This window comes from Maylandia zebra, linkage group LG9 (assembly GCF_041146795.1).
Source record: "Maylandia zebra isolate NMK-2024a linkage group LG9, Mzebra_GT3a, whole genome shotgun sequence".
Lineage (NCBI taxonomy): Eukaryota > Metazoa > Chordata > Actinopteri > Cichliformes > Cichlidae > Maylandia > Maylandia zebra.
The window spans coordinates 20,843,509-20,858,384 of NC_135175.1; the positions used below are offsets into that span (position 1 = coordinate 20,843,509).

General features: G+C 40.1%; 1 protein-coding gene and 1 non-coding gene across 4 annotated transcripts in view; one reads left to right on the plus strand and one right to left on the minus strand.

The window, feature by feature from the left end:
- The window catches only part of flt1 (fms related receptor tyrosine kinase 1), a 43,212-nt gene that overhangs the window by 22,858 nt on the left and 5,478 nt on the right, over positions 1–14,876 (plus strand). The window contains exons 12-24 of one of the 3 annotated variants that reach the window (XM_014414181.4): positions 406–514; positions 3,452–3,754; positions 8,120–8,266; positions 8,338–8,469; positions 9,388–9,494; positions 11,521–11,656; positions 12,110–12,214; positions 12,326–12,439; positions 13,212–13,300; positions 13,841–13,943; positions 14,026–14,123; positions 14,215–14,337; positions 14,667–14,778. In XM_014414181.4, coding sequence (XP_014269667.1) covers positions 406–514; positions 3,452–3,754; positions 8,120–8,266; positions 8,338–8,469; positions 9,388–9,494; positions 11,521–11,656; positions 12,110–12,214; positions 12,326–12,439; positions 13,212–13,300; positions 13,841–13,943; positions 14,026–14,123; positions 14,215–14,337; positions 14,667–14,778 — 1,678 coding nt within the window. Of the gene's footprint in view, positions 1–405; positions 515–3,451; positions 3,755–5,795; positions 6,235–8,119; positions 8,267–8,337; positions 8,470–9,387; positions 9,495–11,520; positions 11,657–12,109; positions 12,215–12,325; positions 12,440–13,211; positions 13,301–13,840; positions 13,944–14,025; positions 14,124–14,214; positions 14,338–14,666; positions 14,779–14,876 lie in introns of those variants that run through there. The other 2 variants (XM_076888145.1, XM_076888146.1) reach the window with 2 other exon arrangements.
- On the minus strand, positions 10,911–10,983 carry trnav-cac (transfer RNA valine (anticodon CAC)). Its single transcript has one exon. It is a non-coding gene; the product is annotated as a tRNA-Val (tRNA).

Consider the following 14,876-nt stretch of genomic DNA (forward strand, 5'->3'; position numbering starts at 1 on the left):
AGCTTTAAAAAAAATCCCAGTTTGCTCTATAGGAAAAATTTCATGTCCAAATTCTGGCATATTCCTTTCCTGCAGGTGCACTAATCCAAAAAAGAGTGTGCATAATATTTTAAACCTCTTATTAAAGGGACACTCCACTGCACACGCTTGCAGGTTCCCTCGTAGTAAAGTCTCTCCTGCACACACTTAGAGCTTCTCACCTATAATACGAGTGTTGACCTACTAAGTTGGAAATGGGCAAGAGGTCTGGCTCAGAGACCGCTATTGTCTTCTCAGTGAGCCCATGGAAAACATGATTCCTGCCATCAGTGGCAGAGGTAATGAGCCTGAACTTTATGAATGTGGGTGTTTTTCATAATGTCCTAAGTGCCGGTTTGTTCATGCGGATGTTTGTGCTCTCCATAGACGGTGGGGGTCCTGACTGTCGCAGAGGCCTTTGTGTCTGGAGTGTATCGCTGCATCGCCTCCAACTCTGCGGGGGCAGACCAGCTAGACATCCACTTCTACATCACAGGTGATCCCAGACAAGATCAATCATTGTGGGAGTTTTCTTTCCTTATTCCCACATCATAAACATGGAGTAAAGCTTCTGCTTGATCCTTTGTACATTAACTCGAAGTCTCTTTATGCAGAGCCTGCATGTTCCCAAAATAGAAACACCAAACTATCTTATACTTATTTGATTATTTTACCCATTCAAATATATAGTTAGATTTCTTTTAGTTTTTTGCAGATTTGACCCTGCACACCACTATAGTGGAATTTCAAACATTCAAGATGAAACTGCAGAGCAGACTCTCAGATTTAATTCAGGGACTTTAAAAAGGTATTGCATGAATTGTTTAAAAATGACAGCTTTTAACACAAGTCCACCCTTTTTTAAACACTCAATTAGATAAACTAACATAATCTTAAATATAAGGATTGTTTTTAATATTTGGATAAAAAAAACCTTCTGCAGTCAGTGACTCTCTGTAGTGTAGAACCCATGAACATCACCAAATGTCCTGTTTTCGTCCCTAAGATGCTTTGCCAGGTCTGCAGCTGCCTTCAGTATGTGGGTCTCTGTGCCTTCAGTTTTGTATTTAATACATGTGAAATGTGCTCTGTTGGGTTGAGATCAGGTGAATGACTTGGCCACTGAAACATATCCCATTTCTTTGACTTAAGAAACTCTTGGGTTGCACTGTCCAATCAGTTTTGTGCCGTTTGGCTGAATCAGAGCAGAGAATAGAACCCTGTACACTTTACAATCCATCCTACTACTTCTAGCAGCTCTCACATCATGAATGTACAATAGTGCCTTAATTCCTTTGGCAGCCATACATTACTATTCTGTCACGAGTGGCTTAAAAGCTGTGACACATAATCAGACCATTAGTCAAGTAAAACAACAAAAAGATTTTATTTGAATTCAACAAAACTCAATGAAGTTACAAAGGAAAAAAAACATTCCTCAGTCAGTAAGTGAGTAGTGTTGGCATGTTTGCTTTTTGCCTAACGTGGTGAGTGAAATGTTGTTTGGGTAGAGAGAAAAGGAAAAAGGTTGAGTTGTTTTTCCCCCCGAGGGAGCAAATGGAGTGCGCGTCTATACTGGTGAAGACTGGGCCGAGGTGTTCCCAGTCACTAATAACTCAACCACACCCGCTGTGCATCTCTAACACAAAACACACAAAGACAACCTGCCAGCCCAGCAACCAAAAGAGGCAGGTTCATCACGTTGTCTCCACTATGTTTGACAGATGATGCGGTAAACTTCATGAGCTGTTTTCTCTTCATTCTGGTGCAAGTTTAACTTGGTTTTAATTTTTCCAAAGATCTTTTTTTCACCAGTGCAGGCTCTTTTAGTTTGTTTTCTGACAAAGTCTAATGCTTCCTTCTTGTTCCTGAATGTAACCAATGGTTTGTACCTTTGCAAACCCTCTGTATTTACACGCATGTAGGTCTCTTCATTGTAGACCTTACAATGATGCATCTACCTCTTCGAGACTGTTCTTGACTAGATAATGTGATGGGATTTTTCTTAACCATGGAAAGAATTCTGCGATCATCCATTTTAGTCACCTTCTCTGGTATTTCAGGCCTTTTGGTGTTGCAGAGCTGGCAAGTGGATTCATGAATCATTATTTTTAAGGAGTATAATAGATTATTTGGGTTTTTTTAGTCTAATGATAACTTTCAAGGGAAAAACTGCTTGTCGGCCAGTTGACCTCTTACTTCTGTGCCTCTAAAAATGTGGGACTGTGTGTAAGAACAGTTAATGCAATACTTTTGCATTGAATTAAAGCTGAAATCCACAAAGGCAAAATAGCACACATGAAAAACACCTTTATTCAAAAACTTAACTGTAAACAACTCCATTACTAGCATGAAGGTTAAAATCCTCTGAAATCTATGATTCATATTGATTTGCTTTTTACACCAATGCGCGCACACACACATTCATGCATTCCCTAATGGCTGGCACATTTTCAGGGTTTTATGATGAACTTGAGCTTACAACATCTTTACTATGTTGTATGAAAAACAAAATACCCTTCAGTCAACATTAGCAGTAAATGAAGAGGCCATAAATATGTGCAAATGTGCATACAAGCTTATTCGCATAATGATCATGTTTGAAAAACAAAAAAAGATAAGGATATTGAGTATTGCAAGAGTATTGCAGCAAGATCACCACACTGATATAAAAAGAGACCTTGTTGTCTCAGAGCAATGGATTTAAATGGTTGACAATAATAATAAAATAAAACTGCAGTCAGTATGATGCAGATATACTTAAAGCCAGAAGTGTGAATTACTGTTCAGATACAAGAACTGAAGTAAAGCTGAGCAGAAATGCCTGCACAAAGATATCAGGCAGAGTTGAAAATACCCGGTAGCACATAACAGTTTGCATGCATCACGTACATTTCGTACTCTGTAGTTTTGCATGCCATGTGAAGTGTGTTGTACAGGTAAAACCTGAGTGTGTATGTGTCTGCAGTCAGGCTGCGCTGAGCTTTTAGTGTGTGAGCAAGAGCGAAACAGGAACCTGGCGCTCTTATCATTCCACTTCCCCGTGCAGCGCACTTCCTTGGACTGGCAGGTCCACTTATTTCGGGAGGCCTTGGGGTGTTCGAGAAAGATAAACACTATCTGCCATCAGGAAACTCTCAAGCCGTTTCCACGGGAAGTTTCAGATGGCTAAAGTAAATAAAAAGCCTTTTTACTGTATTCCACTAGCTGCTTTAACCCACAATAGCCATTCAACATAGTCATCAAAGGTTATAGAAATGAAGACTTGGTAGAATGAGCTCTCCTGGTTTCAGGCACCAGTCAGGATCCAGACTCGCATGTTGGGAAACTGAGACGGCTTATTCATCTCAGTGGAGGGTTATTTGTTTATACCTCCTCCTTACTTCTTCTTTCCAACTAATCCATGTATTTCTCTGCTCTGTGTCTCCATCAGATGTCCCTGGAGGCTTCTGTGTAAAGCAGCTGGAGGAGGCCAGAGAGGGTGGAGACCTCCACCTCACCTGTTTAGCCAATAAATACCTGTACACAGCACTGTCATGGCAGAGAGTGAACAACACAGAGGAAGCCCAGTCTCGCGGCTTAAATAATCAGCAGTTCACATTTGGAGAGTTCTCCAACTCGCTGGTCCTGTTAATAAGCAACCTGACGGCCAGAGACAGTGGAGCCTACAGATGCTCCGCCCGCCACATCGTCACCGGGCAGGAGACACACCTGGACACACAGGTGGAGGTGACAAGTGAGTAATCTCAACCTAACGCACTCATAAAGAAGAAAGCTTTTTTTTTTACAGTACCCTTTTAAAACTGCACAAAGCTTTTGAAGATAAGTGAAACCTATTGTAGTTTGAACTGTTTTGCTTATGGCGATCTTTAATATGTGTTTGCAGACTTACAGAAGGAGTTTAACTTAAAATTAATTTTCTATAAAAAGAAAAGAAAAAAAAGGACATATTGAGGACATTTAAACTCACAGCCTCTTCATGTTGTTCTAGTACTTTATGTTGCAGTTGTTTGCAAACACACACATTCACAGAGGTCTTGCTGCTTGGGAATGGGTCCCCTTAGTTTCCTGGGGCCCCACCCTAGCTTTGCTCTTGCACTCCAGCTCAGCACCTCTTTCACGTGGGAATGAGCTCTTGACTGGAGGAAGAGCACACAATGGCACTTCCCACAATGCCACATTTACAGGCCCCTGTGCAGCGCTGCAGGAACAATCAGCCAATCAGACACTGTCAAGCCCCAGCCCTCGCAGACAATCATCAATTGTTGTGCAGGAGGAAGATAGAGGAAACAACAATCAGTTGCTGTGGTTAAGTGACTTTTCTTCGTGTCTTTTACGGCTGTTCTGAATACAATCAGGGCTTAGCGCGTCAACTTCCTCCCACGGGACACCCAGCAAGGGAATTACTAGAGATACGGGGTGACTAGGATGAAAGAAGTGGTGGTGGTGGGGCTGGAAAAACAAGAAAAGGGGAGAAACGGAGAAAAATTTTAAACATGGAGAGTATGAAGTCATCTATTTTTATTATCATGTATCGTTGTGCAGTTATAGTGTATAAGAGCTGTGTTGGCCTCATTGTATGCACTCACGCACAAGCAGCTGTCCGCACAATGAAAATGTTCTGAAATTAGTTTTGGTTTTTCTTTTGTTTTTAGTTCAATTCAGTTTCACTTCATTTCCGGAGTGATTTTTGATTGTTTCAGCTCAGTTTTTCTAGTTGGAAAATCCGTAGTTTTACTTTCATTTTTATTACTTTCACTTTTACTCCTTTTATTTATCACTTCAAAACAGGAGTCACTCTCTGTCTATGAATACACACAACACTTTCTGAACTCAAAGTCGTGTCATGTAGACATCCAACGTCTTAGTAAAGAAAATGTACCAAAGCTTTGTCCAGAATGTTGCGTTGACGTAAATTAAGAACAATTCCTGGATATTTCTATTTTATTTCAGATGGCTTATTTTTTTTAACCCCTTCACACTGAATGAGTCAGATTTGTTACGTGAGTTTTTTGTACGTTTTTGAGACTCCTACAGCAGAAGTGTGATTACCGCCCACACTAAAAAATTGCACACACCCCTGTTCTCTGCTGGCCATCGGGGCAGGGGGGCTGGGCGCTCAGGTATGTACCAGCTCACTCCCGGTGGCTACTTGGCAGGGCCTGGTGCCTGTTGCTCGGTCAGGCCTCTTCCGGGGCAAAGGGGGCCCTCAGGCCTCCGGCCTCTGGGCCTGTGACTCGGTTCACTCTGGCACAGCTGGCTGCCGGCAGAGCCGGCGAGAACATCACTGCAGCCCCCTCTGGCTTCTGCTCTGAGGCTATTGGGTGACCCCTCATCTGGGGCTCTCCTCAGCTTTTCCCAGGAGGGTGGCATGGATGCCCCTCCGGTGGTCCTCCTTGGGCTCTCGCACTTTGGGGCCTCTGGATGTCTGGGGCCTGGAACTCCTCCATGCCTGCTTCATGCCCTGGGGGACAGGGCTATGGCTCTCTACACCCTCTAGCAGACCATTACATGGGGAAACCTTTTGAATACAAGCGCGCTGATGCACACAAGTGTGCAAACGGGTGTTCACTGTTCATAGACATAAACTACACCTTTATTGGCTGCTATTTCCAAGCACATTGTGCGCTGTCGGTCCTGCTTGCTACACAACAACATTCAATATTTAGTATTTACTGCTGTTTACACTTAGCTAGATTAACGTGATGGTGTTGTGTTTAGTATGTTGCTCTGTTTTGTTTTGTTTTGCTTGTTTTCACTTCTTTTTCTCTCAACAGGTGATCCAGGAGATTTTTTTTTCTCTTCTTTCTCTTTTTAAGTGCCCTTTCTCACTGTCCCTCTTCCCTTGTTTTTCTTTTCCTTCATCTTTCTTTCTCCCTTTCCTATCCCTCACTCATGTCTGTCCCGTCTGTAACAACTGAAAATAAAATAAAATAAATAATAACAACAAAGGTCGATCAAATGGACCAATACGGCAAGGCCGTGATGATCCATTTGGCAAAGTAAATCCATTGGGTCTCCTTGTTGGTCTTCAGAAAACAATTCTGACGGCTAAAGAACCAAATGGGACAGGCAAAAATAAAATAAAATTTAAAAAATAAAATTGCACAATAGATTTTTAAGCAATAAATTGAAGGGAAGAAATGTTGCAAATATAATGCAAGTTAAAACTCCAATCCAAATTAATTTTTTGTTGTTTTTTGTTTTTTTTAATCTGTCATGAAGTTCAATAAAAACTACTAATAATAATAATCATTTTTATTATTAGTTTTTCAGACTTAGTTTGAGTTTTGAGTTTAATTTTATTAACCTTGAATTCACCCCATTGTTGCTGCTCTTTGTATTGCAGGGTTATTAATAAAAAAAAAAAAGGCCCAAGAGGACCCAAACTTCAGCTGAGTCACAGGTTTAAGCCAAGGCCACTCTTCCACGTGTGTCACTACAGCATTGTAGTTATTGTCCAAAAGTGGCACGGATCCAGAAAACTATGGGAAACAAATAGCAGCAGTTTCACTTTATCACAAAACTGTTCAAGACTGTAACTACGACTGTGACTACTGTAAAAACTGGCCGTTTTGGGGGTTTTTTGTTAATTATCAAGTGGTGAAAAAACAGATTAGCCCACAAGAACTGAGAAGTTCTTATTTTTAGTTCTTATTATCAGCAGTGGGTAAATGGATCCTTACTGTACCTCAAGTTATGTAGAGACTATAAAGTTACTTTAAAGGTCAACTACGGGGACTTTTAGCTCAAAAGGTGTAACCAAAATAATCCTAAAATGATCCAAATGTCTGCTAATTTAACATTTAAATCACAGAAGAAGAAAATATCTATGCAACTCCATTCATATTCATCTATACATTTATTTATCAATTATTCAAAGTGTCACTACTGGTGACACTTGCAAGTAGCGTACAGCTGACAGTTCGATATAAGGTGCCAGACGACCCAAACATGAGCAGCTGTAGGGCCAAAGTCAAGGGCACAGTTGTGTTTTTCCATGATAAAGAAAAATCTGTTTTCATCAAGCCCATTCTTCTACATGTGTCACTACCAGCTCATACTTATTGTCCAGAAGTGGCACGGATCCAGAGAACTGTGGGAGAAAATAGCTCTGGTTGCATTTCTACAGATTTTAAATAATCCTCAGCAAACAATAATCTTACAAATTTATGTTTGTGTGTGCGTGTGTGTGCAATTAATGCCATATTCAGGTGACTCTGTAGTTGTATATACAGCTAAAATACACAATCATCATGTATTTTGGCTCATGATTCCTGTTCTGGTGTATTTTTACTGTTCAGCAGTCACTAATTTTGGCCACAACAGGCAAAGCGGAAAAACTGTAATGAAGAGTATGAAAATGAACAAAGTTGGCAATAAGCAAAAGAGACTTCCATTTCCTTAGTTAGTATAGATCAAAACAGAGCTAAAAGTAGACACAGCAGTGGAAACTGCAAGAAACAATGTGCTCAAAGTACAAATTATTCTTGCAATAGAAATGTACAAGATGACACAAACGTCTGAAGCTCGCTAATGTTTCTTTATTTCATCAAAAAGGAAAATAACTCACTATGGCATAATGTTACCATACAATCAAAGTGGAGATGATTTTGCTTTAAACAGTACTCTGGTGTCTCGGTAATCTGTCAAATGAATGTTTAAACTTGATTATTTTTGTGTTTTTTGCTGCAAAAAATATTTGTAAAAAACTACTATACGTCTTCAATAATGATATGAAGTAAAATCAATCGCCTACCTCTGAAATATAGTGGAGCAGAAGTATAAAACAAGGGGGAAATGGAAATACATGCATAAACCACAAGGACAGTATAATTAATGCATTCAGTTAGATTACACCCAAACACTCATCTGTGCTGCACTGTTAGATGCTAAATATCCTCAAGGAACCACTGACACTGCTGCAGTAGTTTGTCGAGGAACCACTCAGAATGTTTTTGAGCTCATTATTATTATTAGAAGTAGTACTAGTGGCAATATAAGTCCCATAAATACACAATCTCTCAAATATTACATGAGACAGATTAAGCAGAAAATTCAGATTAAAGTTATCATAATTCATCTCTTTCTCCCCCTTCAGTCCTGGAGCCTCCTGTCCTGGTGAGTAATTTGACAGATTGCACCGTTAATGTTAGCAGCTCAGTGACCCTCAGCTGTCCATCTCGAGGGGTCCCACCCCCAACCATCACATGGTACAAAGACCAGCGTGCTCTGCTGCAGGGATCAGGTAAAGAAATCTTAACGCGTAAACTTTAGCGGTAAACCGGTGGTCTGTAATTTATTTGATGCCGTCTTTAGGTATTGTTATATCAGCAGAGGAAGCAAGGCTCCATATTGACCGGATCACAGTGGAGGACGAGGGTCTCTATACGTGCCAGGCAACCAATGAGAGGGGGTCTGCTGAAAGCTCGGCCTACATATGGGTTAGCGGTAAGAATCGCTGCCTTTTAATTGGCTCTCCACACAGCTGCCTATGTAACACATCCATATATAACCACTTTTGAACGTGCTTTGTTTTCACGTGTTTAAATAGGTGTGTAATGTGGATGCAGACATTTAGTAAAGTACATCACATTGTTTTGATGTAGTGTTTATACAGAGAGTGTGTCAGTTCTATTAATGGAGGATGATGAACGTCTGTTTATTAATTTCTAAGTAAACATTGATCAAAGTACGTCTTAACATAAACGTACTCAGCCTTTTGTTCAGTTTCCCTCATTCACACACCCACCCACACACACACACACACACACACACACACACACACTGACGTCCGGAGGTAGTAGAGGAGGCAGGACCTCTGGGGTTCCTCCCAGTCCAGGTCTGGAAAAAGAGAACTGACCGTCTGTGTGTGTGTGTGTGTGTGTGTGTGTGTGTGTGTGTGTGTGTGTGTGTGTGTGTGTGTGTGTGTGTTGTTGTGTTCGGATCAGTGAGGAAGGAAGCTGTCTCCCATTTTTATTTCCTCCGGAAGGGTCCGGCCTACGTCTCCAAGAGGCTCCACATAGTAGTGAGCTGGGCATTTCTTCATCATCCCATTAAAAAGATTTGAAAATAGTAATAAACCCACATTTAATGAGAGGGAAGGATGATGGTCTCTGTGCGTTATGTGACCTTGAAATCACAGTGACCCCATTCGGATGGATAATTAAAGCATCAAGTACCTCAGTCTGATAAACTATTGTAATTCTCATAACTGCAAAAAGGAATAAACATTAATTTTATCAATTAATATATTCTTTTATGTACATATATTCTACCCTCCGCTGCTCAGGATTTTTATGTAGAGTAAAGAATAAATACCTTGAGACTTAAGCAGCATTAAGCTACTGGGTGTGTTTATGTGTGCAGGTGCTCCAGAAAGCTCATTTCTTGAAATCCCTACTCTCACCTGTACCTGTGTGGTGGCTGCTCTCTTTTGGTTTTTGATCACGCTCTTCATACGAAAAATGAAGCAGGTGAGAGGATTATTTTGCTTGTTTTTTTTTTTTTGTTTGTTTTATGCATAATGAGAAAAATATGTACTATCACTTTTATGTTTTCTATACTTCATATATTTGAAAAAGTCCTAGATTGCTTTTACAGTATGCTTTAGATCATTATCCTGTACACTTCACAATCCATCCACAGTTTCTCTCTTTCTCCAATCTTTTTTTTTCCTCCCATCATTTTGGTAACCTTGGTTTCATCTGTCCAAACTAGTTTTTCCATGACTCTTTTTGAGGCCCCTTGATGTTGCAGAGCTGCCCACTGCATTCCTTCTTTTTTCCTCTCTCGCTGATAGGTTTATTTGAGCGTTTTCTCGGTCTAATAATGACCTCTGTTTCTTGGAATCAGACCAGCTCCAGATCTTTCATCTGTTTAGTTTGTCATTAAAAGAAATGGGGGAAAGCCCTCACTGGCTTATGAAACTGCTTGCCAATTATTTCTGAGCCTCTAAAAACGAGGCAATCTGTATAAAAAATGTCTATAACTCATAAACAGTAAATCCAATACTTTTGCAAATCCCTGTAATTAAAACTGAACGTCTTCCACTTCTATCGCATTCACTGTAATTATGTACAGAGGCAACACTACAGTAATAGCCATTATCCAACAGCCATGTCGACATCACAGGTGCTGATTGTGAATAATAGAGCTGAGCCTTTTTGCTGCGCAGCCGCCTTGTGTTGTGATCCTACAGTGTTGTATATGCTATTTTCATCTGTTTGTCATGTGGCTGAGTGTTTCTCACTCTCCTGCCAATTTGATTGCCTCACAGCAGTTTGCGTACTGTCACTTTTATTTTATTTGTCTAAGTGTTTCCCACACTGTAGCACTTCTGCCCTACCATTATCCCACTTATTGGACTTGTGTGATGCGACTCTGGTTAATGTTTGGTAGCTTTGGTGGTAGCTTTAGATGGGCAGGAAGAGGCTCCACTTTTACTCTTAAGATCCGCTTACCCCTCCAAGTTGGCGCAGGTACTCCATCCTGCAGTCAGTTATGTTTTCTGTCTCTGAAAGAATAACTGATGGAGGATGACCATGACAAATGCCCATCATGTTTTGGCGATCATCCTGAATTCACAGAACCAAAGTTAACTGTGTTGGGATTGAGGGCGATTTTTCACCAGCACCTCAGCTCTTCCTTTAACCTCCCTCTCCTCTTTCACATGTTTTTCTCAGTGAATATTTTTATGCTAGTAAATAACAATTTCCGTAATAATTTTATTTTCCTAGACTGATGCAAGGTGTTTGTATATGCTTAAGGAACTAGTGGCTTAGATTAAACTAGATGATTAGATGATACTTTATTAATCCCTCGGGTGGGTTCCTCCGGGATATTCAGTTATTTATTTATTTATTTATTTTAGAGAGATTAAAGTAAAGGTCTGTTTCTGCCCGGTTTCGAACCGGGGACCTTTCGCGTGTGAGGCGAACGTGATAACCACTACACTACGGAAACCGCTCGACGGCTTAGTGTACAACAGAATATACAAATTAATGCTTTGACATCGATAGGCACAAAAACAAATTAATTGTGCATTTGAATGCACAATTAATTTGCACAATTTAATTTTTTTTTCCTTTTCAACGTGCCGTTGTTAGAGAAAACGGTTGCTAGGGTGCAAACTATGCTCTATGCTGGTACATTTATATACAGTAATAATAGTAATAATATGATACATATAAAATATATAATATCGTATATTATAATAGAATATGATAAATGAAACTAGCTCATTAAATAATAGCTTTTGACGACATGATTTGATGACAAATCTATGATTTTAATGTCTCCTTTATGCATAGACAAACCTTTTAAAGATGCTCTCAGCTTCACAGTAACTAAAAATCTGACTTTATAGTTATTTATGTCCGCTTGCTTTTCAATGTCTCAGAGTCCCTCTAAAGCTGATCTGCCAGGTTCTGGATGAAAAACGGTAGTAAGTATTTTCTCTTTTCTTTTTTTCTTTTAACTGATACCGACTGTCTTCCAAAGCCCAACAGCTCATACACCAAAACCGAGTACTTGTCAATCGTACTGGACACAGGAGAGGGGCCGATAGATGAGCAGTGCGAGAGGTTGCATTATGACCCCAACCAATGGGAGTTCCCCCGGGAGCGCCTGAAATTAGGTATGCTGGTTCAATCTATTAAAGAAAATTTGTTTTTAGCTGATACTCTTGTGTGGGCTGAGATCAGACTGATGTTGTGAATGCAGTGGGAGCGAAAGGAGGTATTTAAGCCCACGTAACAACACAAGGATTTTCTCATAGACCTTATCAGCTTATTATTGGGAGTGACTCTCATTCCATTAATCAGACTTTTAGTCTGTGTTGTCTGTGCTCAGCTAATTAACCCCAGCATGAGACATGTAAACAGTGTTTACCGAAACTAATCAGCTCTTACGGTCATCAGGGCGGGATTTGGACAGATGGGCAGCTGGTACGGTCTAAAGTCTTCTGTTATCAGCTCCTCACATCTGGATTGGATGATAATCATAATTAACTGATTTGTTTTAAAAAGACACAAAACACACCTCCCGTATCCGTTTCATTCACATTCTCACGCTGTCTTTTTTCTCTCAGGAAAGCTTCTAGGCCGTGGGGCCTTTGGTAAAGTCATGCAGGCAACTGCATTTGGTATAGACAACGGCACCAGCTGCAAGACTGTGGCTGTGAAGATGCTCAAAGGTTAGGTCCATGATATTCGGTTAAATTTAACTACCTAAAACCCTTACCCTTACCTTATTACTAAAACCCTTTTCTGACACTCACTTTACTATTCTACCTTCTATCCACCAGAGGGCGCTACAGCCAGCGAACACAACGCATTGATGACTGAACTGAAGATCCTCAACCACATTGGAAACCATCTGAATGTCGTGAACCTTCTGGGAGCTTGCACCAAACCAGGAGGTGTGTGTGTGTGTGTGTGTGTGTGTGTGTGTGTGTGTGTGTGTGTGTGTGTGTGTGTGTGTGTGTGTGTGTGTGTGTGTGTGTGTCGAGGGGTTTCCATGCATTTGTCACCACATATGTGTGGAGTCACTGTGTTCCTGTTAATTTAATTGAACCTGCGCATCTGTGGCCTTACAACAGAGTTATTACAGTTTGTTGTATTTATTGTGTTTTATCATTATTTTATTTATTAATTCATTTATTAATTTAATTCAGTTTAGTTTCAGTCAGTTTCAAGACAGTTTTTTGTCACTTCAGTTTAGTTTTAACTCTTTGAAACCCATTTGTTTTGGGTTAGGTCTTATTAATTTCACTATTCTTCCATTAGCTTTGATCTTCTATTTTTATTTTTAATTATTATTGAATAGAGGACATATGTCATATTTAGGAAAATCTGTAAAAACAAACTCAATAAGCACATCCATCAAAGCCTCATCAGGCAAAGTTTTACCAAATTTGTAAGAACATAATTTACTATAATGTTTATCACACTAACTAATACTAAAGTTAAGGATATTTCCTCTATATTTGTATTTAATTTGTAAGTTTACAAGTTCACAAAATAATTTCAGTTAAATTATTTTTGTTCAAAAGTCCAGTTTTTATTTTTATTTCTTCTTAACTAAACTGTGTTTTTTTTTTTCACATCTACTTTAAGTTTTAGTTTAGGTTTAGTTAGCTGTGATAACCTTGCCTTGCACTTACTTACTGTGTGTCTGTCCTGTGTGTACAGGACCGCTCATGGTCATTGTCGAGTACTGTCGTTTTGGAAATCTTTCAACCTTCTTAAAGAACAAGAGAGACGTGTTTGTACAAGACCGGGTGAGTTCAGCTGCTGAACTTATTTTTTAAAATAAAACAGACCTTTGAGTTACTTGTGGTTGACAGAACAATACTAACTCCCTTGTGCTGTACACGGTTACAAAACCGTACACTTAAAAAACTCACTTCTGCAATCGGTTTTAAGTTCAAAGATGTTTATCAGTTCTTAAGCGGGACACAATGTTCTCTAATTTCAAAGTTCACAAATAGCTCAAAAGTTTCTTCAGTTCCCAAAAGCAAAATATGTTTTCATTCATTTTCCACTAACAAATAATTTAAAAACTACAATTTAGAAGATCTCAGAGGACACGTCTGCCTCAGTCCTCAATCCAATCTAACATACCTGAAGTGTAATCTTATAGCAGAGGAGCTGTAAGACCAAAATACCTGCAAGACATGTGCTTTGTAAGGCATGTTTGATATACAGTTAAACTGCAGTCTAACCCTAAACCTACCACTATGTGGTTCACCAGCAACTTGGACGATCTTAAAGATGTTAAATTTTACTTCATCATGCAGTATTTTATTTGATTCACTCAGCTGGCTGGAGTAAAAGGTGGAGGGCAGTGTTGGGACAGCAGCGTGTCCGACGACCAGAGCAGCTTTCACACAGACTTTGATGAGAGAGATGAGCAGGGCCTCTGTAAGACCTGAGCCTGGTGAACATTTTATTCTCGTCATTAATCAAACTGCTTTTGACACCTCTCTGTTTCTTCTGCTTCTAGATCCACAAACTGCTCCCAATTCCCCTCTTTACTTGGAGGATCTCATTTCTTTCAGCTTTCAGGTGGCACGAGGAATGGAGTTTCTGGCCTCTCGCAAGGTCTGACTCTTTGCTATTCCACCTGTGGGCATACACATACACGTATACTGGTTTTATGTCCTCATCTGTGTTCTGTGTGCGCCTGCATCAGTGTATTCACAGAGACCTGGCCGCGAGGAACGTTTTACTGTCAGACAATAAAGTGGTGAAGATATGTGACTTCGGCCTGGCCAGGGACATCTACAAAGACCCCGACTACGTCCGCAAAGGAGATGTGAGTATTTCTGAGGAACCTAGTTTGAAAAAGATGACACACTACTCTTTTTTTTTTTTTTTACACAAAGTGACACATCTTGCAAAGTGTTGTTCATATAGTGTGGTTTTCAGTCCAAAATGGGGAAGTAGTTTTGTCATGGCAGTCTATCACCAAGGCTTTTATAAATAAATAAACTCATTATGTTGAGTGGTTCAAAGGTATGAAGCAAAAAATCATGAACTTGTTTTCCCTAAAAAGATTTGTTGCGATTCTTTGGAATCAGCCATCCTTCAAAGTTTTCTCACATAAGCCAGGTTTGGTAATCCTGTGTCTTCACCGTCTGCCAGGCCCGACTCCCTCTCAAGTGGATGTCTCCCGAGTCCATCTTTGACAAGGTGTTCACCACCCAGAGTGACGTGTGGTCCTACGGCATACTGCTGTGGGAGATCTTCTCTTTGGGTAAGAGACCTGTGCTTTTTCTGAACATAGGCACGGGATGGACAATCATTACATAATGTCTGCACAAGCATATGAGCCTCATGAACCAAAACGTGTGC